Source organism: Lynx canadensis, chromosome D4 (genome assembly GCF_007474595.2).
Source record: "Lynx canadensis isolate LIC74 chromosome D4, mLynCan4.pri.v2, whole genome shotgun sequence".
Lineage (NCBI taxonomy): Eukaryota > Metazoa > Chordata > Mammalia > Carnivora > Felidae > Lynx > Lynx canadensis.
Genome location: NC_044315.2, coordinates 3,817,503 through 3,844,374, shown reverse-complemented (window position 1 = coordinate 3,844,374; position 26,872 = coordinate 3,817,503). Strand labels below are relative to the sequence as shown.

Genomic DNA, 26,872 nt, shown 5'->3' with positions numbered 1-26,872 from the left:
AAAACTCAAAAAAAAAAATAAAAAGAAAAGAAGATCTTCGAACCGTATATGCTTTGGACCCCACCAATCCTGGGTCCTTCCTTTGGGGGAAGGGGGGACACAAATTTTGCAGAAGAAGTTTTGTTTACCTTTTCGAACAAATTCATTTTTCAGGGAGACCTGGGCTGTGACTAATTCCTCAAAACGGCAAACCTTGTCATCATGTGAGGTTTCAGAGAGCTGATGGACAACACCCTCGCGAAGCCCTTGGTCTCTGGTGTCCCCAGAAGGCAGAGCCCTGACCCCCAAATCGCAGGACCGTGGCTGGGTGCTCACATGGCCTTGCCCTTATGTGTGCATGCACAGAGAACTCCAGTCTCCTTTTCCTAAAAGGGCACCAATCCCGTCATGGTCCACCCTCGAGACCCGCGTGGTCCCGGGAAGGCTGTGTGGACAGGACACAGGACAGGGGAAAGGCTGATATTTCCCGTGGACGCGCCCTGGAGCCATGCCTTGCACGGAGAGCGTGGGGTTAGGACGCAGCTGCTGGTGGTGGGGACCCTGGACTCTCAGCCCAGAGCCATCAGGACCCTGGAGCCTCGCTCTCAACTCCCACTCACCTGACCACCTGGGGTAGGCTCCCTCGTGCCTCAGTCCCCCTTTGAAAACCAAGGACCTACACTCATGGGAGTGAGGTCCCTTCTGGCTCAAGTATTCCGCCCCCACAAATGGACTTCCCACTGTCATTCGTGAGGAGAGAAAACTGGATCTGAGTTGGCCAGTGTCCCCCAGATACGGCCTCTCTTGGTGGTTAGCAGTTCCCGGGATTTAACTTCTGCATCTTAAACCGTCATGGCAAAGATTCACGACCTCATGTAGGCCTTTTCGAAACACTTCTGCCTCTTCCTCCGTGTTTTTTAGGGGTGGCACAGGGCATGTGTTTTCCCAGGAGAGGGGTCTGGCCACGTTGAACCGTCATGTAAATCGGAGGTTCTAGAATGAACTCTCTCACTTCCCCATTTGACTCTCCATGTTATTACTTAAGCGGAAACTGCAAGCATTCGGGATTTCCCACAGGTGCCCCTTGGCCCCTGCTGCCTGTGGCCGTTCAAGACTCAAAATCAACTTGTACGCGCAGTCCCCAAGTCGCAATGGTTCCACTTGTGAGTTTTCAGCTTTACGATGGACACAGAGTGACAGTAATCCGGTAGAAACCATACTTCAGAGTTTGAAGGTGCATCTCTTCCCGGGCTGGGGATGTGAGGCAGGGTTCTCTCTGTGATGCTGGGGAGGGCGCCACGGCCCCCAGGCATCCACGCCGTCAAGACGGCGAACGATGCGTTCAGCACTGACAACGTTGATAGGTTCTGTGTGTCCCCTTCGGCCCAGTGCTCCAGAGACCACACCAGACTGCCAACACTTGACCATCAGATCGGCTTCGGTCGATGACTTAGCCCAACGGTATGTTTACGTTATGTGTTCTGAGTGCACCCACGGCGGGCGAGGCCCAGCTATGGTGTCTGTTCAGTAGCATAGGTATATTAAGTGCATTTTCGACTTACTGTATTTTCCACCTATGAAGGGTTTATCGGGACATAACCTCATCATAAGTAGAGGAGATCTGTATTTATTACCCTCCTACCAAGCGCTAGGCATTACACAGCACACTGACATGCTCCAACTTATCTTAAATCAAGTTCATGATGCCCATTATTAAGAGCCACAAAAATTACGCTCTGTTTCTGGATCTGAGAGCCTCTTAGACTCTTGTCAATTCCACCAGGTGCTGCCGGGAGGTCCCAGGGAGGGTAGGCTGCCCTTGGGGTCAAAGACGGGGTCATGAAGGAAACAAGTGCCCCGAGCGAGGCCGTGCGGAGGGGGTGGGGGTGTGGGAAGCACCCGGCAGGCTGCTGACTGGAGCCAGACCGTGTCCTAGAAGGGCTGGGAACAGACCCGTGTAGGACAGCAGCAATGCAGAGCCAGAAGGCCAGCCCCGCGTGGGGCAAGTCCGGCAGCAAGACGAGGCCGGACAAGGAACCGTAAACATCGGGGGAACAGAAGGGTGACAGACGCGGCAGTGTCCATCCTGAAATCCCGCCTTCCGCCTCACGGAAACACGTGCCATGGTCCCCAGCGGACACAGAGGAACCGTGCTCACGAGAAGGGCACGTGTGCCCAGAAGAGACACAGAGCCCCGGCCCTGACCAGGGTGCACAGAGCACAGCACAGAGCCACGGGGCAGGGCCACGCACCAGCACCCACGTCCCTGTGTCCAACAAGCATCCACAGGGTTCCTGCGTTCAGGCACCAGAACGCAAAAGCCCTGACGTCTGGAGAATAACGCACACCGCACTTGGGTTCAAGCACACACGAACCACACAGTGTGGCCTCTGAGTGTCCGTACTCCTGTATCTCTGCATGGTCTCTTTTCTACACCCAGCCACACGGGTCCCACCGAACCTGAGCTGAACCCGCCCTGACACCCTCCTGAAGGTGGACAGCGCCCCCCTTCTAGCGCCCGCCAGTCCTCCCAGGCCCGGCCCTGCGGCACACGTCCACCCGCCCAGGGCACCCACACGCGTGCTCTGTCCCTTTCCTTCTGCACAGCCACCTGTCCCACGGCTCCTGTTCTACGGTTCGGTGCCTGTTTCTCCCACTGAGATGTGTGGCTCAGGAGGCAGACGGTGGGGTGCTCACACCTCCTCTCTAACGTGCCGAGTGGCGTCGGCATTCAGTGCCTCCACAGCTACGGGTTCTAGTGAATGCTGGTTCGCGGGAGGTAAGTCAACTGAAATGACTGGAAAGCAGCAGGAAAGACATTCTATAGGAAAACCTGGACGAGGCAGGAGAAGACCCCTGGGGAAGGGACCGGCAGCTGGCTGGGCCCTCGGCTGTCCCAGGGCAGGGCCCCTCGTCTGAGCGGGGAGCAGGCCACCGTCTCTGACCACAGCTGTTTTCCAGCGAGCCTGGGATCAGGTGCTGGACCCGCGAGGAGAGAGGCCTCGTTCACTCTTTGGATTCTTTGGATTACATCACTCGGGGCTGACTTCATGCAGGCCCAGACATTTGTGCTGGAAATGATTCTGAAGAAGACGGTAAAAGTCCAAACCTCAGGGGGAAATGAGCTGACAGGGGCCACCCGAGGAACAAATATCTCCCGCACACGATTTCTGCTGGACGCTGCTACGGAGGCTGCTAAATCAGCATTCCAGCACCCGCTGCGTGCCGACCTGGGCTACCCCGCTCTTGTTTTCAGAATCACTTTTCAAAGAAGAGTTCTGCGTTTAAGATCGTTTTTCAAATAAGAGCTATTATGGTAAAATCTGAATAAAAAATTCTTAATAGATGTATACTCAGCAAAAACGCTCCTAGTTCTAGGAACAGTTAAAAGCCACCTGGGTGTGAGTGAGTGCACGTGCCTGACCACGGGGCCAAGTGCCATCTGTAAGGGTCCAAGGTGAGACCGAATGACTGTCCCCTGAGGCACCCGCTTAGCACCTGAGCAGTGACAAACCGGTGGGCACGTCCCCGGCCACAGCTCCTCTGGGAATAAGGCCGACACCTGCCCAAGACAGCGCGGTGCTGTCCTTGACCCCTGACCCCGCCCCAAGGTGGCCTGAGTCTCCAGGATCCCGAGTATTGAGGCCCATCGGTCGCTAAGGTTAACAAGGAAACCGTTCAAACTCCCGGCAAATTCTCTTCGATTATCTGCCTCAGTGGCGTCATGTAGTTCCAAGGAAAGAGAGACGTCAAGTCTGAGACCTTGGGGCACTGAGTGAACGAACACGGTGTTTTTATTTCAGATGGACGCCCACGATCGTCACGCGCCCTATCCTGGCACCTAAAGCAAGCTCTGTGGCTGATACCATTTCTCTAACTCACGTACCCCTGTGCCCGAGAAGAGTGTTCACTTTGGGCTCGGACTGGGTGACAAATGCCGGGTTACGAGCGGCATCTCTGTCTGGGAACGTCTTCACGGCGGGCCGCGTGGGTGGTGCCCTGTGACGGTGTGTGAGCCCTCCCCGGAGCCACGTGGGCTCCAGGAAGGGGGAAGCCAAGTTACCCCAACAGTCCAAGCGGGCCCGTCGGTAGGAGGTGACGGGGAAGAAGACCGTACTTACAAAAATTTTCCATTTGTCTTGGATCCGATCAGGACAATCTGCTCCGATTCGACCCGTGAGATTTTGCCGTGGAACCAGGGCATTTTCTCGTGGGCCGTGGTGGCGATCAGCTTCTCCAGCTGTGGTTTCTGGCTGATGATGGCCTGCTCCAGAGCCTGGCCCTGCCGCGAGGAAAAGGGGGCAGAGAGGTACTGAGTAAAAACATGTAAGAGTGTCAGAGATCATTTCCGATCCGTCTTAAGTTCTGACATGGTCATTCGTTCATTCACCACATAAAACCAGTAAGATCCTTGTATAGGAATTAAATACCTTCAAGTATGTAAGTGACAACGCAGATTTTAGAGGCTGGCCTTTTAAAGCCGGATGGGGCTTCAGAAACCGTCCGGCATCATCCGTGAGGTGCAGAGGACAGGCCTCCTGCCCTCCATGGATCGCAGCCCAGCGCTGACCCCGTGGTTCTGCGTCACAGCCCGGCCCTGCCCGACACCTCAGAAGCCCTGGGACGTGGTTTTCCTGTCTCCTCTGAGCTCTCACTCTCTGTCTGTACCTGCAGGACATGTGGCCACAGGGCGTGGAGGACCCACAGGGCGTGGGACCATGACAACAGTGGAAAACAAAAACGGGAGGGGGCCGACGGCTGGGTGGGTTCCCTTCCCCACCGTGCTCAGTGGGCGGGGGAGAGGTATTCTCCGCAGCCGTAAACGAAGACCCCAGCGTGGATTATTGGAAGTTAGAAAGAAGACCAGGAAAAGTAAAAATAACAGTATAACGAACCCAGGGGCGCCTGGGTGGCTCAGTCGGTTAAGCGTCTGCCTTGGGCTCAGGTCAGGATCTCGCAGTCCGCGAGTTCGAGCCCCAAGTGGGGCTCTGTGCTGATAGCTCGGAGCCTAGAGCCTACTTCCGATTCTGTGTCTCCCTCTCTCTCTCTCTTTGCCCCTCCCCTGCGCGCTCTCTCTCTCTCTCTCTCTCTCAAAAATAAATAAACATTAAAAAAATTAAAAAAATATATACAATGAACCCAAACTAGGGGGTGGAAGGGAGGCGGGAAGATAGGCGGGAGCTGAGATGCAAAGTGGGTCAGACTGCACAGATGGCCTGAGAACCAGCAGCTCTGCGTGAGAGGGTGCATCCCACAGCGGCGTCCCAAACACCGCCAGTCGAGGTCTGGGCGCAGGAAGAAGGCGGCCCGAAAGGGTGCCGGCTGCGTGAGTCCTCTCACACGTGATATTCTGGAAAAGGCTACACTGTGGGACAGATGGCTGGTGGGGGGCTGCTGGGGGCTGGCCGGGGGGGGGGGGGCAGCAGACCCTGACTGGGGTGGGACCCACACGGTGCGGGGTGTTGGTCAAAACCCTAGAAATGTACGTCTGACAAGGTTCGTGTTACTGTGCCTGAATGACCAGTCCACAGATCTGCTGCATCTGACTTTGCAAAAAAAAAAGGAAATCAGATGGCCTGGGGCACGTCCACTCCACGCTCATGACAACGACCGCACACAGAGTACTGCTCCCTGCGTGCAAGGTGACTTCGGCGCAGGTTGTATTCAAGGGCAGAAAGCAGTCACTGCACACGACCCTCAGAAAGGCTGTGCCGCACACGTCCGTGTGCAGGGGACGGCACCCCCAATGCAGGACGCGCACATCCGGGGAACGAGAGAGAAAGGGCCGAACGCACGGGGCCGAGCAGGAGACCGTCAACCAGCCCGGTGGCTCCTGACATCGGGTGCTGTTGACAGTGAGGCTGGGACCTGGCGGTCCCAGCCCCTGGGGCCTTTCCGGATGACAATCTGTCCTTACGTGTGAATTGCACACATGCACCCTTCCCTGCGGCCACACCAACGAGCTCAGGGTCACCCGCCTAGAGGCTGAGAGAGATGGGCAGGGGCACGTCACTGGCGGATTACGTGCCCGTCCCCAGGGCACCGGGGACGTAAATTGCGGGGCGTCGGAGCCGGCGTCAGGGGCCAAGCCCGGGCTGCTGGAGCTCCGGCTCTGCTCGTCCGGAACGTTCTGCGACGGAGCCCCCGGAGCCGTAAAATCAGGAGCCCATCCGTGGGCGCAGAGCGACCCCGTCAGGTCCGCGCACACGGCTGACGCCGCGGCGACCGTCTGGAGGGGCCCCGAGGGAGCCGGTGACCGGCGACCGGCATCGCCGGCAGGCGGGGTGCCCCCCGACGAGGGGCGCTGTCCCCCAGCGGCCGGGCGCGGGCGCTCACCTGCAGGTTCCAGGTCTGCCTCACGTACTCCCGGATGAGGCTCTCCTTCAGGTCCTCGAACGGGCCGGTCTTGGGCTGCACGCCGGGCGGCCGGTGGAAGGGCTTCTTGAGGAGGCAGACGAGGCCGTCACACTCCTGGGAGTGGTAGTGGCACAGCTCGGCGGGGCTGCCGTGAGCCCTGCCGCCCGCGATGGCGTACGTGCCGTTGAGCTCGCGCTCGATGGTGTAGTGGTGCGCCTTCCTCCCGTGCGCCACGGACAGCGCGAAGCCGCCCAGGTAATTGCGGCTCTGGCGCAGCAGGTACAGCCCGTCGCTCATGCCCCCCTGTACCAGGTAGTCCTCCGCCTCCTCCCGGGTGATGTTGCCAAAGAAGAAGGGCAGGTGGTTGGCGTTGTCGGCCGCCACGCCCCCCGCCATGCCGGCGCCTCCCCTCCACGGGCCGCGGGCGCACGCGGGGGTCCTCCTGGCAAGAGAAGACGGGACATCGGTCAGGACGCGAGCGGCAAGGACGGTTGCAGAACCACGGACCCTCTGGAGCCTGGGCCAGGCCCTCCCGATGGGGCCAAGAGCTCTTCCCTCCAGGGGCCTGGGGGTCCTCCTTCCAAAGGCGCCCTCTCGGCGCCGAGCCCCAAAACACAGCACGGGACAAAGGTGACCCCACTAACTTCCTCTTCTGGTCGGGACAGAGAAGTCTAAGGACACGCTACAACGGGAAGTCTCGTTGCAAGACGGCTCAGGCGCTGGCCCAACGGCCCGCAGGTGCCCGGCCCGGCACCCTCTCTAGACGGGGACAGTCATGACAGTCATGCGGTGCAACGCAGACCTGGGCGCTGGGTCTACTGCGTCTCGTCTGGTAGACGGACACCATTCGGCTCAAGGAGCAGCCACATTCACACACGTAGCACCAAGGCCGCAGGCACCTTGGCTCATGGGACTTCGGCCTGGGCAGGGGGAGGGCCAGCCGCTGCCCTGGGGCATGAAGACAGACAACCTGTCAGGGCCCCTGGCCTTGGACACCACGCTGTCCCCTCCCTGTCCTTCTCCAGACCACATCCAGGCACTAAAGAATCCAGGATACTAAAGAAACAGTGCGGGTTCCACATTCGACGAGGACATCCGTCACCAAGGCGGCACTGAACAGACACACGCACTTCAGGAATGGAGTGGATGCTGGAGAAGAGAAGGGTCTACGCGTTGCCAATCCCCAGATACCCAAAGCAGTGTGTATTTTAACCAAAAGGGCCTGTCACGCATGGAGAATTATCTAGGCGACCCCATCCGTACATCCAGGGAGGAAAGTGCGTGCCCCTGCACGTTGCACTCAGGTGTAGACAGTCACACACACACACACACACACACACACACACACACACACACACACAATGATGGGAGACAGCTTCTCCACCATGGGTTTTCCTACACGTCGCGATAAAGCATCAGAATAACTGCCTGGGGTGCCTGGGGGGCTCAGTCGGTTGGGCAGAGCCCCTGACTCTTGGTTTCGGCTCGGGTCGTGACCTCACGGTTTGTGGGTTCAAGCCCCTCGTCAGGCTCTGTGCTGACAGCGCAGAGCCTGCGTGGGATCCTCTCTCTCACTCTCGCTGCCCCTCCCCACAAAATAAATAAACTTAAAAAAAAAAAAAAAGAATACATGCCTGACGGAGGGAACGATTTTCTCCAGGCGATGTTGCCCAATCTCCTGAGTGAGCCCCACAAAAGACATCAGTTTTATTATAATTTAAGGATTAAATAGTCTTCTGGCTTCCTCGTCAGCACTGGACTGTTAATGATCAGTTTTTCTTCGTCCACAGTTTGCTTTGTTACGTACAGCCTACAGTTGCACGTGGTCTAAGGATGCCATGAACAAAAAACACCTCTGGGAAGATGTCTTTTGGAAGCAATTATTTCTTTTCCTATTTTTTTTAAAGTTTATTTATTTTTGACAGAGAGAGAGAGAGAGAGAGAGAGAGAGAGAGCACAAGTTGGGGAGGGACAGAGAGAGAGGGAAACACAGAATCCGAAGCAGGCTCCAGGCTCCGAGCTGTCCGCACAGAGCCCGACGCGGGGCTCGAACTCACAAACCGTGAGATCATGACCTGAGCTGGAGTCGGACGCTCAACCGACTGAGCCCCCAGGTGCCCCTCAAGCACCATACTTTAAATGTGAACAAACACTTTGTAATTTACCTAAATCCCAACAACATAACAACCATTTTCAAAATTCGTCATTTGTTGCTTTGGACATGGGTGCTGGCTCTCTGGCCTGTAGGGCCCTTGGAAGGAATCAGAACAAGACAGGACGGGGCAAGGCACCTGCTGGCCCGTCCCCCAGGGGAGGGTCCTACACATTCATCTCCCAGCAGGTGGCTCCTTGCAGCTTTCAGAGGCAGAGGGGGTGGCCTGGAGGCCTGGCTGTGCTCAGCATTAGCAGTCCCTGTCTCCCGCCCCCTGGGCTGAGCAGCCTTTTTCTGGGGGTGTGATTTGCCACAGGGGACCCTGCCTGGGGACCTCAGCGTCGACGCATTTGGCCGGTGGTGGTGGTGCGGGGTTCTGACAGCAGAGATGGCTCGTGCAAGGACAGCTTAGGGCACATTCTCGGACTATTTAATTTGCGGAATGAACAGTGTCTGTGATGCCCTGTTCCTGCGCCCCCGCCACCCACCCAGGGCCTTCTCCTGATCTCCAACCTCCTCTGCACAACACAGGCTGCCTGGCTCCAGCCATCGTCCCCATGAGCTCACGGCCACACGGCTGTTCTCGGCCCTGCTTTTCGGACACCAGCTCTGGCTCACTTGGCAAACCCCAAAGGCTGTGCATCTTCACTCGGCCCTCGTCCGGGCTTCTCCCGCCGCCGAACCAGGTACCCGCGGTGACTTTCCGCCGTGCACCTTCCTCCGTGTGCCCATCGACGCAGCCCCCCTCCCCACCACCCAGCACCTGCTTCCAGGCTAAATCTGCCTTTTCTTCTGACCCCAGGGAAAGTCTGTAGCTCAAACTGTGTTTAACGCCCATCAGGATAGTTTTCTCAACAGTGCCTAGAAACGCTACCTAATGGGGCGCCTGGGTGCGCAGTCGGTTAAGCGTCCGACTTCAGCCAGGTCACGATCTCGCGGTCCGTGAGTTCAAGCCCCGCGTCGGGCTCTGGGCTGATGGCTCAGAGCCTGGAGCCTGCTTCCGATTCTGTGTCTCTCTCTCTCTCTGCCCCTCCCCCATTCATGCTCTGTCTCTCTCTGTCTCAAAAATAAATAAACATTAAAAAAAAGAAAAAAAAAAAAGAAACGCTACCTAATGGTTGCTAGTTCAATGTTCCCAGTTCTTTCTCTACACGTGCAAAACCACTTTATTCAAAAGCTCAAAACTGAGAAACAAAGAGGGCCTTTGGGCAGCCCACACCGGACACCCTAAGCCCCCCTGACCTCGGCCTGAGCACCTGCGCAGGTACCTTCCAGGGAGGTGAGGCTTCAGGGTGTTGTGTGGCCAGCTTCTCAAAACACAACAGCATCACTTGCTCCTCTGGGGCCAATTTGTGACACGGGTTCAACGTGCATTTCATAATAGAATAATGTTTCATGACACGAAATCCTATTTTGTGATGCCTGGGGCAGCACCTCCCCCTTTGCTGATTAATTCCTGCCCCCTATGGTTCTATGCACAGGGGACAATCCCTCCCCCACCCCATGGCTCATCTGCACGGGTGACAATCCCTCCCCCCCCCCACAATGGCTCATCTGCACAGGTGACAATCCCTCTCCCTCCCACCCATGGCTCATCTGCACAGGTGACAATCCCTCCCCCCCCCGTGGCTCATCTGCACAGGGGACAATCCCTCCCCCCACCCATGGCTCATCTGCATAGATGACAATCCCTCTCCTTCCCACCCATGGCTCATCTGCACAGGTGACAATCCCTCCCCCCCCCCACAATGGCTCATCTGCACAGGTGACAATCTCTTCCCCCCCCCCCATGGCTCATCTGCATAGATGACAATCCCTCTCCCTCGCACCCATGGCTCATCTGCACAGGTGACAATCCCTCCCCCCCCCCCCCCCCCGTGGCTCATCTGCACAGGGGACAATCCCTCCCCCCACCCATGGCTCATCTGCATGGATGACAATCCCTCTCCCTCCCACCCATGGCTCATCTGCACAGGGGACAATCCCATCCCTCCCCACACCACCCCACCCCCCCCACCCCCCGCCATGGCTCATCTGCACAGGCGAGGCTCAGTCAACACACCATGACTTCCCGCTGAGGGGGATCCCTGTTTCGTCCCCACACCAGTGTGCTGGCTTTGGGACCGAGGTGGAGACCGGTGTTCACGGCCCCATCTGTGCGTCTGGAACAGTTCTGGGCACATGGCAGGTGGCCAGAAATACTGGTTGATTAATATGAGCAGATTTCAAGATAGTGAGTGCAGAGCGATCTCGTTTTGTCTTCGAAAGCTCATGGGCACACACACGGGTGACATGTACGCGCCAGGAGTGGCTGGGAGGTCGGTGGGTGGCTGTGCCCCTCTCTTCTCGGTCCAAACCCCCGCGCCGTCCTCTGCTCTCCCGCCGACGTCCTCGGCCTGGCCTGTACTCCCACGCCCTTGCTAACGTCGCCACGTGGCCAAACCCAAGGTCACCACCCCCCCCCCCCCCCGCCCTCTCTGGTTTGAGCTTCAGGCAGCACTGGACCGGGCCCAGTGCCTCGACTTCAGGGGTTCGCTGACCCCTGATGCCGTGGCTCCTTATCTGCTTATTAATCTGCAACCAGGGCCGGGGCTGGGTCTCCAACCGCATCTCTCCCTGCACGGCCTCCTCCCCACCCCTCACTGCTGGCATGGCCACCTGTGTCCCCCGAGCTCCTGACCTGAACTGCTCACCTGACGTGTCCTCCCGAGTGTCCGACAGGCGACCCACCTTCACGTGCCCCCGAGGGGACTTGGGGTGCGTCCCGTCCTCCTGGGGAAATGACGCCGACCCTAAGCAGCTGCTGAGGACGAGACCCTAGAGTGTCCAGACCCCTCCCTGTCATGGCGCACTGACCTACGAGATGGCGTGCTCGCTCTTGGGTGCGTCCGTCCCGTAAGGAAGCAGTGAGCTCCGTGCGCGAGGCGGGGCCGGGTCTCCAGGGAGCTCCCGTCAGCTTTCCTTTCCATACATCCCAAAGCCACGACTTCTCACCATCTCCCCAGACCACCCTGGTGGCAGCCACCGCCTCCCACGCACATCGATGGGTCTCCCCCCACCTGCCCCGCTCCTGGTCTGCTCTGATGTCGGCAAGCCATCTCCCTGTCCCCCGTCACATCCCAAACTCTTCCCTGGTTTGGCCCGAGCCTCTTCTCATCTTGCCCCCTTGCACCCGTGCTCGCCACGTCGGGCCACGCCGCCCTGTCCTGATGTGCCGGGGCCTTTCCTGTCCCCGGCTGCTGCAAGTCCCCCTGGCTGGTCTTCTCGGCCCACGTCACCTCCTCCGAGAGGTCTGTGCTGATGACACGCCCCCATTCATCTTTATCCCATGAAGGGTTGGTTTCTTTCATCGCATGCACCACCAACCAGCTCTTCCTGCCCTCACACGGGAGCTCCAAGGTCTGGAAGTGTTGACCTGCACCCCTAACACCCTGTGCCTTCCCGGGGGCTCCCAAAATGCCTGTTAAATGGAAACGTGCTCGAGTCTCCTGTTTGGAGTTTCCGCGGGGAACGCACGCTGTGCACAACACAGACTCCCCACGTGCAGCTGCCGCTTTGCTCTCTGGACGAGTCTGCTAGAACAGGGTCTCTCAGCGGACCCCCTCCCTCTCCTCCTGCAGCCCGGACCCCCCGTCTGCCCGCAGGACACCCAGAATACTTCCGGTCCTGCTCCCCCAGACGCCCGTCTAGTGCTCGCTCGCGGCTCCGCTCCCGGTTCACCGTCCTCGCGCCCTTGACGTTACTTCCAGGGCGTCCGCCCTCCTGGTCACTTTGCCCACGCGATTCCACTTCCCCCAAGACCCTCTTCAAAGTGTGGCCAGCTCGGAGGCTGCCAGTCGGGGATCGACCCACGCGGGGGCACGGGCCACTCCTGGGTCTGCCCTCGGTATCCCGGTGTGATGCGGCCGGCCTCAGCACGCCGGTATTCACGTTGGGCTTCTGGCTAACAACAGCGGCCCCGTTCACGCGTCCCCACCCTCGACGCACACACCAACACTGCCCTTTACTCCTCACACTCCTGTTGGTTCCTCCCGTCCATCTGTCACCCGGCAGCTCAGGGTTTCCCAACGTTTGGGCTGGACCCTTCTGTTCCGGGGGCTGTCCTGTCCATGACGGGCTGGCCTCCAGTCGCTGACAGTAGTACACCCCAGTTCCCCAAGTGCGACAACCCCAACCGTCTCTAGGCGTTTCCGAATGTTCCCCGGGGGCAATGTTCCCCGGGTCCCCTGACGGGAGACCACCGTGTTCGCGGTTTTGGCCTGCTCACAAACGTGACCTGTTCCTTCCGTTCCATGAACATCCTCGCCCGTACGTCCGATGTTCACACCTCCCCTTGTGTGGTTCCCTAGCACCATCACCGTGAGCAAAGGGCAGGGCAGGGCAGGCCGGAAGAGAGTGGAGTCCGTGAACGTAAAGGAGCCCAGGGACCTAGCTTGCCAGCACTTCGGCACATGACTCAGCACCGCGGCGCTAAGCTTGGGCCGTTCCCGGCACAATCACCAACCAGAGGCGCAAAGAAACGCAAAAACATGGCCCTACACAGACCACAAGAAGGACCCTCGTGTGGAGCGTGAGGCCAGACAAGGAGGCAAGGCGTCGCCTTATCAAGCCTCAGCTGGGAACGGGGTGTCAGGACGCTCACGTCTTTCACCGCCCTGCGCGCGCCCACAAATGACCACACAGACACGGAGAGCGTAGGCTGGGGGCTGCAACTAGGTTCCAGCGAGGAGGCGAATGATCAACGTGGAATCTGTGAAAAATGAGGACTGACTACGGGATCTCTCACTCCTCACTTCCACTGCAAAGGCCCATCCTTGTGGCCAGAGATGCACAGTGTTGCCTTGGGATGAGACTATGTTCTCAGGGGCGCCTGGGTGGCTCAGGTGGTTGAGTGCCCAACTTTGGCTCAGGTCATGGTCTCATGGCTCGCGAGTTCGAGCCCCGCGTCGGGCTCTGTGCTGGCAGTGCAGAGCCCGCTTTGGATCCTCTGTCCTCCTCTCTCCGTCCCTCCCCTGCTCATTCTCCCTCCCTCCCTCCCTCTCTCTCTCTCTCTCAAACAAAAGTCTATGTTCTTAAACTTGTTATTCTTGTTCCCTAAACCCATGTTCATTTCAGTGCTTTGAACCTTGGCGTAGGAACAGAAGAGGTGGCCTGTGTCTTTGCACCTCTGTTTTTCTTAAGCCCCATCTGTCCTGGGTGTCAGAAGGCCGGACAAGTGCTTCAGGACGTCTGCTTTTCTTAGGACCCACTGAGCCGTGGCTCCTACAGGTGCTGAACCCTCGACCACAGGGTGCGTCTCCTTCCACTTCCTGCAGAGAACATCTCCAACAGCACTTAGCATGCTGAGGGGGTGGGTTTCGCGTCACTGGGCCCCAGAGCCTCCCCATATCATATGGACGGAGGCGACAGCGGCAGAGATTAACGGCACTCTGGGGAGACATTTGCGGACAATTTCTGCCGTAGCCCCGCCACAGAGGGGAACAAAATCAAAAAGATGCAGAAAAGTAACAAAAGACCCTGGCGTATCACACTCAGAGGCACACGGCCGCCTCGATGCAAAGCAGCCGTGATAGAGATTTGCTTGGGAATTTCCTCTGTGGCTTCAAGCTGAGAGAATTAAGTGTGGGGATTGAGTAAAAGGAACAACCTCACAGTTCGGTGAATTTGCATAAGAGGAAAGAGTCCAGCCTTCAGGGACAACAGGGCTTCCTGGGGGCTGGGCAGGGGCTGGCCGATTAGTCACAAGAGACGGCCAGGCTGGGGCGGGCACAGCGGGGCCGCCCCCGAAATCCCCACAGACGACCACCCTTGGCGGGTCTGCAGGGAGCCGTGGGCGGTGCCTTCTGCGTGCAGGATCTGGCCACGTGGAAGGCGACGCGTGGACACAGACGCCGTGGCTCCCGGCCCGAGTCAGCCCTGTGTCCACCAGCCCGCCCTCGGCGAGACCGCCCCGCGGCGCTGTCCCCAGCCTCCCCGGGGCCTGCCGTCCGGCCACACCGCTGCTCGTCCGAGACAGAACCACACAGAGTGATCTCTGCCAAGCATTCCCCGATCTGGGTTTGCAGGAAAGCACATTTCTTAGAATAGAGGCACACGTTTCAGAAATAAAACGTAAGCCTAAGGCTGGCTGGACAGAGTGACTTTTTGCTAACGTCTACAGGCGAGGAGAAGTGTCAACACTGGAAAATATCATCCAGACCTTCAAACCAGAGTTCTCTGGCCACGCGTCCAGAGCTGGAAGCCACTAACGGCCCATCAGGGAGAGGCCGACGTGGCTCAGCCAGCACCCGGCTTCTCGGGCCCCACAAGAGAACCTCGCTCTGGGCCGCCCGATCCTTCTCCTCTGACGCGGCCGCACAAATCGCAGCTATCAGGCCCTCATGTCAACATACAGGTTAACTCTCAACATTCGTGGTTGCAACTAAGCGACCAGCCCACCTCAAGCGATTTAACATCAAAACAGAAATCACTGAAGGTGTATTTATTTATTTTGAGAAGGAGAAAGAGAAAGGGAGCCGCAGAGGACAGTCAGAACCCTGTGCCGAGCCTGCCGATGCCCGGGCCCAGAAAACCCGCTCCACCTTCCCCGGGGAGCGAGGGCTACCCCTGCGGCCTGTCCGCGGGGGCTCCGGGCTCACGCAGATGTGCGCCTCACGGGTGGGGCTCCTGCACGAGGATGCTTGCTTGTTTACAGCTGAGCTGGCGCTTAGCCAAGAATCCGTCAACACAGGATGACATCCAAGGTGTCACCGGGTCACGTCCCGCCCTGCTCTCCTGAGGAGGGAGAGGGTGGGGTTGCAGCCAGCAGGTCCCGGGACGTCCCGGCCCAGCCACCGTGGCCCGAAGGCACCCTGGATGCGGCTGGCAGCTGTCCCCGGCCTCTCCGCAGGGCAGACCACACAGGGAAGCAGGACGGGCCGGAAAACAGCCACGGTTTTCCGTGGTCCTGCCCCAGGTGACGCGCAGGGAGACCCTGGTCACCCCACAGACACGTGGCTTCTCCTGTCCCATCCGCAGGGGCCTGGCTGAGGCTTTCAGCGTCTGGACACTCTTTCTTATGTTCCTGTCCCCGCACCTCATTCACACAAACTGCAGGGACCCTGCAGCTGCTGGAGAACCCGGACCACGTGATTTCAACCCACCGGGACGCGCTAACGCGGGCTAAGACATCTACGGCAAGTGCTTCTCAGTACACACCCAAAATCACTATCACTGTTTTCTTTTTTTAATGTTTACTTATTTTTGAAAGAGAGAAAGATACAGAGAACCAGCAGAGGAGGGGCAGAGAGAGGGAAGGAGACTCAGAATCCGAAGCAGGCTCCAGGCTGTGAGCCATCAGCACAGAGCCCGATGCGGGGCTTGAACTCACAAGCCATGAGATCGTGACCTGAGCCGAAGTCGGATGCTTCACCAGCTGAGCCATCCAGGCGCCCCCCAACCCTAAGCTATTTTAAGTATCTAATTCCCCTACAAGGCCGGACCACATAGGAGAGAAACGCTAGAGGAATCTTAGCAGGATGGCAATTCCCGGCAGGGGGCTGGCAAGGCTGAGCAGATAACAGTCTCCAGGTCAGCAGGGCCGGTGTGCAGGGTCAGGGTGCGGGCGCCAGCTCTCCTTGGGCCCTGTCCCAGGTCTCCTGGCAGACGGCCGTCGCGCACTGGCGGGAGACATAACTTTCCACCTGTCTCGGGTTACGACACGCATCTGCTGCGTACTCACGCCTCTGTGTCGTGAGCACGACTTTGGATTTCACACTCAAGGCTGTGCTGTCTCCCGGAACACCCAACATGGAGAGACACCCTGTCCCGACACCTGGAGCCGGAAGGAGTCGGTGGACGGTTTACTTAGGTGCGGCCAGGAGACTCACAGGGATGTGTCTGCAAAGTTAACCGAAGCCGACTGCGCCCCAGACCTACAGGAGGGACAGCTCTGTGCAAGAAGCATCGGCATGCCACAGAGGATCGACCCGATTGAGCCGCAAAGAGCCTGGGTGTGCACCATTCGTGCCGTGAGAGGGACAGTGACCCAGGTGGCCGGATAGCAAGGGGAGGCTCGCAAGCACTCGCTCGCGGGGCGTCGGCTGACCTGCCCGCATCACGAAAGGTAGTGGTGCCCAAGCTCACAGACCTGGCATCGGGCTCCGGAGGTCAATGCCCTCCCAAAGCACACACAGGTAGTCACGGTAGAGCCAGGCTGGAGGCCAGCCCTTCCTTCGCTGCAGCCCTTGGAGGCCCTCTGAAAGACAGAGACCAAACTGAGGGTTGACGGAGGGAGGTGGGTGGGGGATGGGCTGGATGGGGGATGGGGACTAAGGAGGGCACTTGTGATGAGCACTGATGTTGTATACAAGTGATGAATCCCTGAATTCTACTCCTGAAACCAATATTGCACTCCCTGTTAACGAACTACGATATAAATTAAAAAAAAAAAAAATTTGGAAAACACAAAAAAGAGATACAAATGGAGAAGTCAAGGCCCCACTGGGACTTGCCGAATCACAGCTGTGGGGGCTGGGGCCCAGCGAGTCTGTGATTCCACAAGCTCAGGTCTGAGAACTCCAGCCCAGCAACGCCATCCACGTAGCTGCACAAGACAAAAATCAAAGTCCGGGCAGTACCCTCTCTTCTCTGTGTTGCTGGAAGCAACACATCAGTCAGTCTATCCATTTCACCGGCCACCCTTCCAAACACGCCCACCCTTCCAACAAAACCTGAGCCCTCCACTTCTCTGCTGTTGGTCCACCGCCATCCACCCTCTCATCTCAGGACCGACCAGCTGGCCCCCGCATCGCTCCCACTGGGCTCTCTCAGTGCAGAACCCTCAGATGCTCCCAGACCATCCAATCCCCCTCAAGGTAAACCCCATGCCTTTCTTTCACAGCGCTGACCACAGTCCTGACTTCATACCCGAGCATGAGTATTGGATGAATGCCTGCCTCCCTGAGGGCAGAGATGGTATCTATACGTGTCTCTCTTTTACTTGTTTTTTAAATTAAAAAAAAAATTGTTTGAAGTTCATTTCTTAGAGAGAGACAGACAGCACGAGTGGGGAGGGGCAGACAGAGGCAGAGAGAGAGAGAGAATCCCAAAGCAGGCTCCGTGCTGCCAGCGCAGAGCCCGATTCAGGGCCCAAACCCACGAAACCCCGCGATCATGACCCGAGCCAAAACCAAGAGCTGGATGCTTAATTTGCCTTAGCCACCCAGACGCCCCTTCTTCTACTTTTTAAATAAACTTTAAATTTTAGGATGTGTTTAGATTTACAGAAAAATCGCAGATAGTACAGAGTGTCCTTATACCCCACCTTTCTCCTGTTAACATCTTATATGCCTACGGTACATCTCTCACTAGTGAACCAACAGTGACACATTATTGTTAACTAAAGCTCATACTTCATTCCTTTCTTTGGATTTCCTTCGTTTTTACCTAATGCCTTCTTTTTTATGTGCCAGGACCCCACCCAAGACACCACTCTGTATTTAGTCCTGATGCCTGCTCAGGCACTTGTGGACTGTGACATGTTCTCAGACCTTCCTTGTTTTAAGTGACCTTGACAGTTTCAAGGAATACTGCTCAGGTAGTTTGTAGAACGTTCCTCACCTGAGTTGTCTGATGTTTGTCCCATGGTTAGATCGCAGTTGGGTGTTTTGGGGAGAGAGACCCCACAGGGGAAAGTGCCATCTGACCCATCAGATGGAGGGTACATGCTCTCAACATCACCTGTCACCGTCAATGTTAATCTTTACCATCTGGAAGAGGGGTGCCTGTTGGGTTTCTCCACTGTAAAATTGTTCCCCCACCCCATCCCTTCCATCCCACTCCTTTTGGAAGGAAGAAACTCTGTGCAGCCCACACTTCAGGAGAGGGGAGGTCTGTTCCACCTCCTTGAGGGCAGAGTATCTTCGTAAGTTCTTTGGACTTCTTCTGCAGGGTAGACTTGTCTATTTCCGCCCCCCCCCACCTTGTATTTATTTAGTCGTGTATCCAAAACTACTTTATTCTGTTGCTCACACTGTTCTGGCATGGCCACTGGGTACCCTTCCAGCTGGTGCCTTTGTCCTTCTCAAATGGCTCTATCATTGTGGTTTGTGTTTTGTTGGGGGACATTTCCTTATTTCTGGCACTAAAGATACCACAGGTGTCTCTAGTATGTTACCTACTCCACTCCTAGCCTATCATTTCTCTCTTCCTTGGGATTGAGAGTGGTATTCGAAACCAAGATCTGGGCACAAAGTGTGCTCACTGCTACTAGGACGGCACTGTCTCTAGACCCCCTCAGATGACAGAGAAAGTATACATATAAGTATACCTAACCTGTATATGTGCACACATCTCAAGTATTTCTCTATATATCCATCTGTATCTATGTTAACCTAAACATCAGGTCCTACTGTTATGTCCATCCCTCTGCTTCTACTTTCTGAAAGAGAAAATTGTTGAAAACTGACATAATTTCCTCCTTAAATGTATGATATATTTCGTCAATGAAACCACAGGACCATGGTGCTTTTTGTTTTTCAGGTAGGGAGGAGGCTATTAATTATTGACTTAACTTGAAAAGAGTTTGCAACTTTCAAGAATTAGCCTATTTCATATACACCGCCACATTTGTGAGGACAGAATTTTCCACAGTATTTGGTTATTGTCTCTTTGTTGTGCACAGTATTAGCAGTGATGACGTCTCTTTTATTTCTGATACCGGTAATTTGTGTCTTCTCTATTGTTTTCCTGTTTTCAATTGCAAGGATTTCTGCTCTTGTTTTAATTATTTCCTTTCTTCTTCTTGCTTTAGGCTTTATTTTCTCTTTTATTTTGCAGTTTTCCAAGGTAGAAGCACAGGTTATTGATTTTACATCTTCCTTTTATCTAATAGATGCATTTACCTCTATAAATTTCCTTCTAAGCACTATTTTGGCTGCATCCCACAAATTTTGATAAGGGGTATTTTTATTTTTATTCTGTGGGGAACACTTTTACATTTCCCTTTACACTTCTTCTTTGACCCACTAAGTATTTAGAAGTCTGTTGTTTAATTTAAAAATATTTGGGGATTTTACAGAGGTCTGTTACTGATTTCTAGGTTAATTCCATTGTATCCTGAGAACACAATTTACATTATTTTATATTCACATAAATTACACATTATTTTTGATTCATACACATTACATAAGAACTTATGTTACCATACGTTTTCCAAGAACACTCTCTATCTTGATGAATGTTCCATATGAGTTTGAGAAGAATGTGTATTTTTCTGTTGTTGGATTGAATATTTTATGAGTGTTGAGTAGATAAACAGGGTGGAAGGTGCTGCTCAGGTCACGTGTACCGTTATTGATTCTCTACCTACTTAGTCTATCATTGACTGACAGAAAGTGATGGATCTCCAACTACAACGAGGGATTTGCCTATTTTCTTTTCGGTGCTATCAGTGTTTGCCTTGTGTATTTTGATGTCCTTTGTTAAGTGCATACATGTTTAAAATTGTTCCATCTCTTCGGATAAGTGATTCCTTTATTGTTAAGTAACACTCCTCTTTACCCCTGATGGTCCCATTTTCTGAAGTCTGTTTTATTGAAAATTAATATAGCTATTCCATCTTTATTTCCAGTGGTGCTAGCATGGACTATCTTTCTCCATTCCTTTAGTATTAATCCACATATGTCTCTACATTTAAGATAAGTTTTTTTTTTTTTTTTTGCAACGGGTGGGTCACGTTTTTTGATCCACTTTTATAAACTTTGTACTTTAACTAGGGTACTTAGACCATCTGCATTAAAAGCGATTACTGATTTAATTGGATTGATATCTAACATGTTCGTAGCTTTTTTATTCATAGCATTTGCTCTTTACTCTCCTCTTTTTCTGCTTTCTCCAGTTTTAATCAAGCATCTTACATGATTCCATTGTAGATGCTCCCAGCATATCTTTTAAAAATTTTTAGTGTTGCCTGGGAGTTTATAATATACATTTAAAACCTAAATTTTAAATCGAACTTTCAAATGACACTATGCCACTTCACATACAGTAGAATTACCTCCTAACAGCATTCCTGTTCTTCCCTCTGAACATCTGTGACAATATCACCATTCATTTCACTCACACGTGAGAATCATTCCGTACACAGTTACTTGTACTACTTTAGATAAATACCTGCCTTTTAGATCAATGAAGAATAAGAAAAGTAAAATATTTTATTTTACTTTCATTTTTTCCTTTGCTGATGCTCTTCCATTCTTCGGGCAGATCCAACTTTCAGATCTATACCTTTTGCCTTCTGTCTGAAAAAATTTTTTTTACATTTTTTTTGTAAGGCCAATCAGCTAGTGGCAAATTTTCTTAGCTTTTGTTTGTCCAAGAAAGTCCTTATTTCTCTTTTGCATTTGAAGGATACTTGAGCTGGATATAAAATTCTAGGTTGGCACTTGTGTTTTTTTTTTCTTTTTTAACATTTAAAATATTTCAAAAGGGCAGTTCTGGTTTGCACGGTTTATGATAGAAAATCTCCTATAAATAACTCTTACCCCCTGTTCCTCTGTGCTTAGGGTCTCCACCCCTCTCTGGCTTTTTTTCGAGATTTTCTGTCTCTAGTTTCTTTCTTTCTGTGAGTTTTCTGGATCTGTGTTGTGGTGACTGCATGTTCCCTTCCCTTTTAGTATGCCTAGTAATTTTTTTTGCTGAAACCTGGAGTGTTTTGATTTTTTTTTTTTTGACAACCTGTTTTTTTGGTTGTTGAAAACCTAGACGTGTTGAATCAGGTAATATGAACTGAGGTGAATGGACTCGTAGTGTGAGGATTTACATTACCATCCTAGGATTTCTGTAGCTGCAGGTGCCAGACTTCACATTCTTCTGTGCCCTGTTTGTGTGTCCCCCATTGCCTTTGGGTTTCCCCTGAGCCCTCCTGCTCAGAAGAGTGCATGTCCTGTAGTTCTTTCCTCTGCCTGCCATCCACAGTTGTACCACACCCCACTGGAGACAAGGCACGAAGGAAGGGGAGCACTCCTGGGGTACCTGGGGGGCTCAGTCAGTTGAGCATCTGACTTCAGCTCAGGTCGTGGTCTCTTGGTTCATGGCTTTGAGCCCAGCGTCAGGCTCTGTGCTGACAGCTCAGAGCCTGGAGCTTGCTTTGGATTCCATGTCTCCCCCTCTCTCTGCCCTTCCCCACTTATTCTCTCTCTCAAAAATAAATATTTAATTTTTTTTTAAAAAAAGAAGGGGAGCATTCCATAACAGCACACTAACCCTCAGGCTCTCCCTGAGCCAGGGCCATAAGGCTGTGATCTACACAAGTGTTTTCTCCAGTGGTGTGGCTTCTTTTTTTCTCAAGCCCCACACTTTCTATCCTGCCTGCTATGTTCCAGTAATTTACTTGAAGCCTAATCCCCGTTAACCATGGGTGTGTGATTTTTTTTTTTTTTTTTTTTTTTTGTCCTTCAGGTGACATAAGACGTCAGGAGGGCACTGGAGTAGGAGGAATCCCTCTTTTTCAATGGGGACACAGTGGTGACAAGATCTTCTCCCTGGACAAGAGCCTGTTGTAGAGAAGGCTCTGGGTGCATTTAATTTTTTATTTACTTAAATAAATTTTTCACTATATTGTAAATAGTTCATTTGTTTCAAAATCATGTCGTCTACAAAAATAGTCAAATCCAACTTGGTTTTAAAAAATTATTACCCTAGGGGTGCCTGGGTGGCTCAGTCAGTTAAGCATCCAACTTGAGCTCAGGTCATGAACTCATGATTTGTGAGTTCAAGCCCTGCGTTGGGCTCTGTGCTGATAGCTCAGAGCCTGGAGCCTGCTTCAGATTCTGTGTCTCCCTCTCTCTGCTCCTCCCCCACTCGTGCTGTCTGTCTCTCTCTCTGAAGTAAATATTAAGGAAAATTAAAAAAATTATTTCCCTATTTATATGAGAAAGAAACAAAATACAGCAATTCTCATGGTGTGTGGTAATGTCCTAAAAAAATGACGCTGAACACTGAATTAGTGAATAGGAACCACTGCTTCTAGGGGGAGTACAGACTAGGTTCCTGGGGGTCTGTGGTCACATATTTCCATCAACTAATCAATGCACTGTCTTGTTCTTTTATAAGATGCTATATGTAAGTCTTAGATTCACCCTTTATCCATTTTTTCTTTTCTTTCCTTTCCCTTTCCCTTTCCTTTCTTTTTCTTTTTTTTTTTAAGTAGGCTTCCCACCGAGAGAGGAACCCACTGCGAGGCTTGAACTCATGACCATGAGATCAAGACCTGAGCTGAGATCAGGGGTCCGATGCTTAACCGACTGAGCCACCCAGGCACCCCTCATCCTTTATCCATGTTGAGGGACTTCCAGAATATTCACAAGGGCATCCATGGTCACAAATTAGACAGAAAAGTACAGGTTATTGTAAAAATCAGTACGGCAGTAGATAGATACTAATATGTGCAAAATTTATACCTCAATTAGTCTTAGCTCCTGATAACCCCGTCTTGCTGTATTTGTCGGCTCTAAAAAATTTCCTGGCATCTTCAAAACCATAGGTTTTACATACATATATCAAAAAGAAGTCCACGGCCTGCGACAAGTCTGTCTGGTCTGGTAGAATAGATGTTCATATTTGCTGTAGACGAGCCACCAGGTAACACGGCAAGATCAGCATCATGTGCATAAATCAGTGCAGCAGAGGAAACAAGAGAATGAACGGCCTTTGCCCCAAAGGGGACCCGAGCTTGATTTGTCAGTCCTGCTGCTCCTTCACCAGCCCTCTGGTCTTGAGCAAATTACGGTCCACAAAAAGGACATAGCTTTCACCTTATTTGGAATGTTCTTTTAGGAGAATAAGGGCAAAAAAATAGGTAAAATGGCAAAAAATGGCAACATTTGTTAATTATGAATGTGTTGGCACTTGTCTGTATTTGTAAATTTCCTTCCCAAAAGAGGGCTGTCAGGAAGAATAAATGAGGTCATGTCAGATCAAGACCTGGGGCTCCTGTTCTTTCTCCCCTCCCCTCCCCTCCCCTCCCCTCTCCTTTCCTTTCCTTTCTTTTCCTTTCCTTTCTCCTTTTCTTTCTTTTTTTCTTTTTTTCTTTTTTTTTTTCTTTCTTTTTTTCTTTCTTTCCTTCTTTCTAATGTTTATTTACTTTTAGGGAGAGAGAGACAGAGTGTGAGCAGGGGAGGGGTAGAAAGAGAGGGAGACACAGAATCTGAAGCAGGCTCCAGGCCCTGAGCTGTCAGCACAGAGCCCAACGCGGGGCTCTAACCCACGAACCATGAGATCATGACCTGGGCCAAAGTTGGACCCTTCACCAACTGAGCCACACAGGCACCCCTCCCGTTCTTTCCTCCACTCTGACCAGAAACAACCTGACTGCAGGGAAGGCTCTTGGCTACTGCTACAGCCCCAGCACCTAGTACTGTTCCTGGCTGGTGGCAAGTGGCCAATAAATCAATGTGCTGACCGGATCAAAGAGTCAGCCAAGCAAACAGCCCTGTTTGGCCATGTAGATCGGAGAGGCTGGCAGGAGTAAATAGTGCTACACAAATTTTTTTGGTCATGAAGAATAGCTCGTCTGTGTATTCTTACCTGTTCCTGAAGAAACTTAACGAAAATGCCAAACACTCTAAGTTGCTCCGTAAGATAAGTATCAAAACATCAGGTAGTTTGTGTGTTGACAGAGTGAAGAGGTCATGACCCCCTCCTCTCTGAAATAACCCCAAACAAGAACAGGAAGAGAAAGGCCACGGAATTAGCAGACACCCTCTAACCCCAAACGACAACTTGGGGGGAGCAGAGCCCAATGCAGTGAAGGCTCATTCCCAGAGCATGAAGGCCCTCAGGGCAGGTGGTCAAGGAAGGGACCCACCACAGATCTCAGACGAAGCCCGGAGAGCTGGGGCCCCCACAGCAGTGGGGGAGTCCACCATTTCTTAGGGTGGAGAGATTCTGAATGGCCAATTCTGAATTAAGCCAATTCCTCCTCTCTGTCTCTCTCTCTCAATCTCTCTCTCTCAAACCAATACATAAACTTTAAAACAATAAAGGTGACCGGCAATAGGAGAGACAGGGGGCAGGCGTATAAAGAACATTCCCCAGAAGGTCCCAAAGGGCTGATGACATCATGGCCGCACGTATGGCTGTGGAATCAAAGGACTTCATGGAATAATCCCGCAGTTAAAGCAGTGGCTTGAACCGGAGACACGAAAGCTAGTGGAGGAGACGGGGAGGCAAGGACAGCCGCCAGAAATAAGCCGGCAGAGGCAGGGGAAGCGGGAAAGAGAGCAGGCCCTCAGCTGTGAAGACAGCTGAGAACGGAAGAAGGACAACAGAGACCCCAAAGACGCAAGATCAGCCTTCCTGGAGCGGAGATGCTGGCCGAAGGGGTGGGACGCATGTTCAGAGCTTTAACAAAAGTAAATTTCCAGAAACGAGAGGACCTTCTGCCTGGACTCTCTCACCCGGGAGCCTATCAGTGAGGAGGGGTGAATGATCTCAGCCGTCTCCCCGGCCGCCTTCCAGGCCCAAGGATGGGAGCCCACCCCGAGGGACACGCGGGCCAGCCGGGCTGGGGGCTGGCGCGCTGTGGGCAGGGAGCTTTGGACGCCTCCCCCGAGAATCAGAAGGCCCGAGCAGGGCTGTCTACACCACCTTCTCGACACCTGCTTTGCGATCTCTCCGGGCGTTTCCGAGCGGTGCAGATGCCCTGCTCCCCCCACCCCCTGACACCAGCCCTGCCCTGCCTGGGTGTCCTCATGCACTGAGGCTACGCGGTCTGCCTTCCTGAGCAAGCTGGATTAGCACAACAAAGAAAGTTCTAGACCAGAACTGAGATTCTCCACCCTGACTACAGCTTAGAATAGCCTGGGTGGTTCATTTTTTTTTTTTTTTCTTTTTAATAGTGCCTGGTGATGGAGTTCTAGCCCCAGATGACTCAGAAGCTCCAAGGCTGGGGCCCAGACGTCCGGACTGTTTGAAAGCTCTTCCCGGTCCCTGCGCGGCCAGGCAGGGGTTGGGAGGCATCGCTGCTTTGGATGAAGTTTTGGAGCCCCACGCTGACGCAGACAGAGCCGGCCATGGGAGAGAGCAGTAAACATGGCTGGGGAGGTAGAGGAAAGAATCCGTTTTGCTCCGAAATCTAATGAGGTGATGTGTAGGTGGCGTCCGGGAAAAGGCGTGCAGCGAGGAGCATCTCACCCACATCGGCCCCGCGAACACAGCGATTCAGGTGAGGCACCTTGCCCTTGGCTGTCTCTGGCGGGGGGGGGGGGGGGGGGGGGGGGCGGCGGCGCATGCGTGTGGCCAGGCCGGTGAGCTAAATTTAGGAAGCGTGTGTTGCCAGGCTTCCTGACCACAGGCTGAATCATGAAAGGAAGTTCTAGAATTCCCAAACCCTTCCGAAATACTGCTCGCAGGCTGCCTTATCTCTGGCCAAGTTCAGCAGCACGGGAACCCCAGAAACGGACAAACTGCACAGACGGAGGGGGAGGCGGGGCGAGCGCCCCGCTGGGGACGTCCCACCTGGCAGCACGGTCACCTGAGCAGTCCCCGGGTCCGCAGCCGCCGCCCCAGGATGCCCGCCTCTCAGCTGGCCTCGCCGAGCCCACTGCACACGCTCCCGGAAATTAAGACCTCTGGCACCGCAAAGACTACAACGTGCGGAACATCCACACGGCCTTTTCTGCCTCCTGCCTTAGGAGGAACACGTCTCTTTGTAAATGGACACAAACTCGCATTCCAAATATTTTGAGAAAATGATGTTGGATTTTTTTTTTTTTTAACCGCAGGGAAATGAACAAGTACAAAGATTTTCTCCGTTACCTGAAAATCCTCTTGACCAAGAAACTAGTTTATTTTTCCAGAAACCATACCGAACCAAGAGTGCTTAACCCAAGGACACGTCAGTCAGTAACCTTCTCCAGGGTTTTGTGTGTGCGTGTGTGTGTGTGTGTGTATGTGTGTATGTGTGTGTGTGTGTGTGTGTGTGTGCATGCACTTGTGCGGGTGGCGTGTGCATGTGTGTATGCCCGTGTGGTGCGTGCATATGTGCGTATGCTTACGTGCACACGCGCGATGCGTGTGCCATATGCACACGTGTGATGAGTGTTTTGGTGAATGCTATTGTGTTGAGCAGGTGATGTCACTATTGCAGAGGAAAGGGCCGGGCCAGATCCTGTGGACAAGACTTGGGGGTCTCATCCGAAGGATGCGGGCGTCTTGGGGTCGCTGTCACTTCGCAGGGTCAGAGCCATTTAAGGAAATGGGAGGCACCGCGCTCACAGGTGGAAAAGCGGCAAGGGTTCCAACCCACTCCCCACGGCAGCGGCCCTGGCAGCGGGGGTAGAAGCTTGTGTTCCCCTGACTCCAGGAAGGAACAGCTGGGAGTTCTAGACCTCGCTTCCATGA

At 53.7% G+C, this 26,872-nt stretch overlaps 1 protein-coding gene across 3 annotated transcripts in view; it reads right to left on the bottom strand.

The window, feature by feature from the left end:
• The window catches only part of SYK (spleen associated tyrosine kinase), an 88,721-nt gene that overhangs the window by 47,976 nt on the left and 13,873 nt on the right, over positions 1–26,872 (bottom strand). For all 3 annotated transcript variants that reach the window (XM_030294504.1, XM_030294505.1, XM_030294506.1), the window contains exons 2-3: positions 6,316–6,778; positions 4,101–4,261 (exon numbers count right to left, since the gene is read on the bottom strand). In XM_030294504.1, the coding sequence (XP_030150364.1) occupies positions 4,101–4,261; positions 6,316–6,732 (578 nt within the window). In that variant the 5' untranslated portion in view covers positions 6,733–6,778. The remainder of the gene's footprint in view (positions 1–4,100; positions 4,262–6,315; positions 6,779–26,872) is intronic.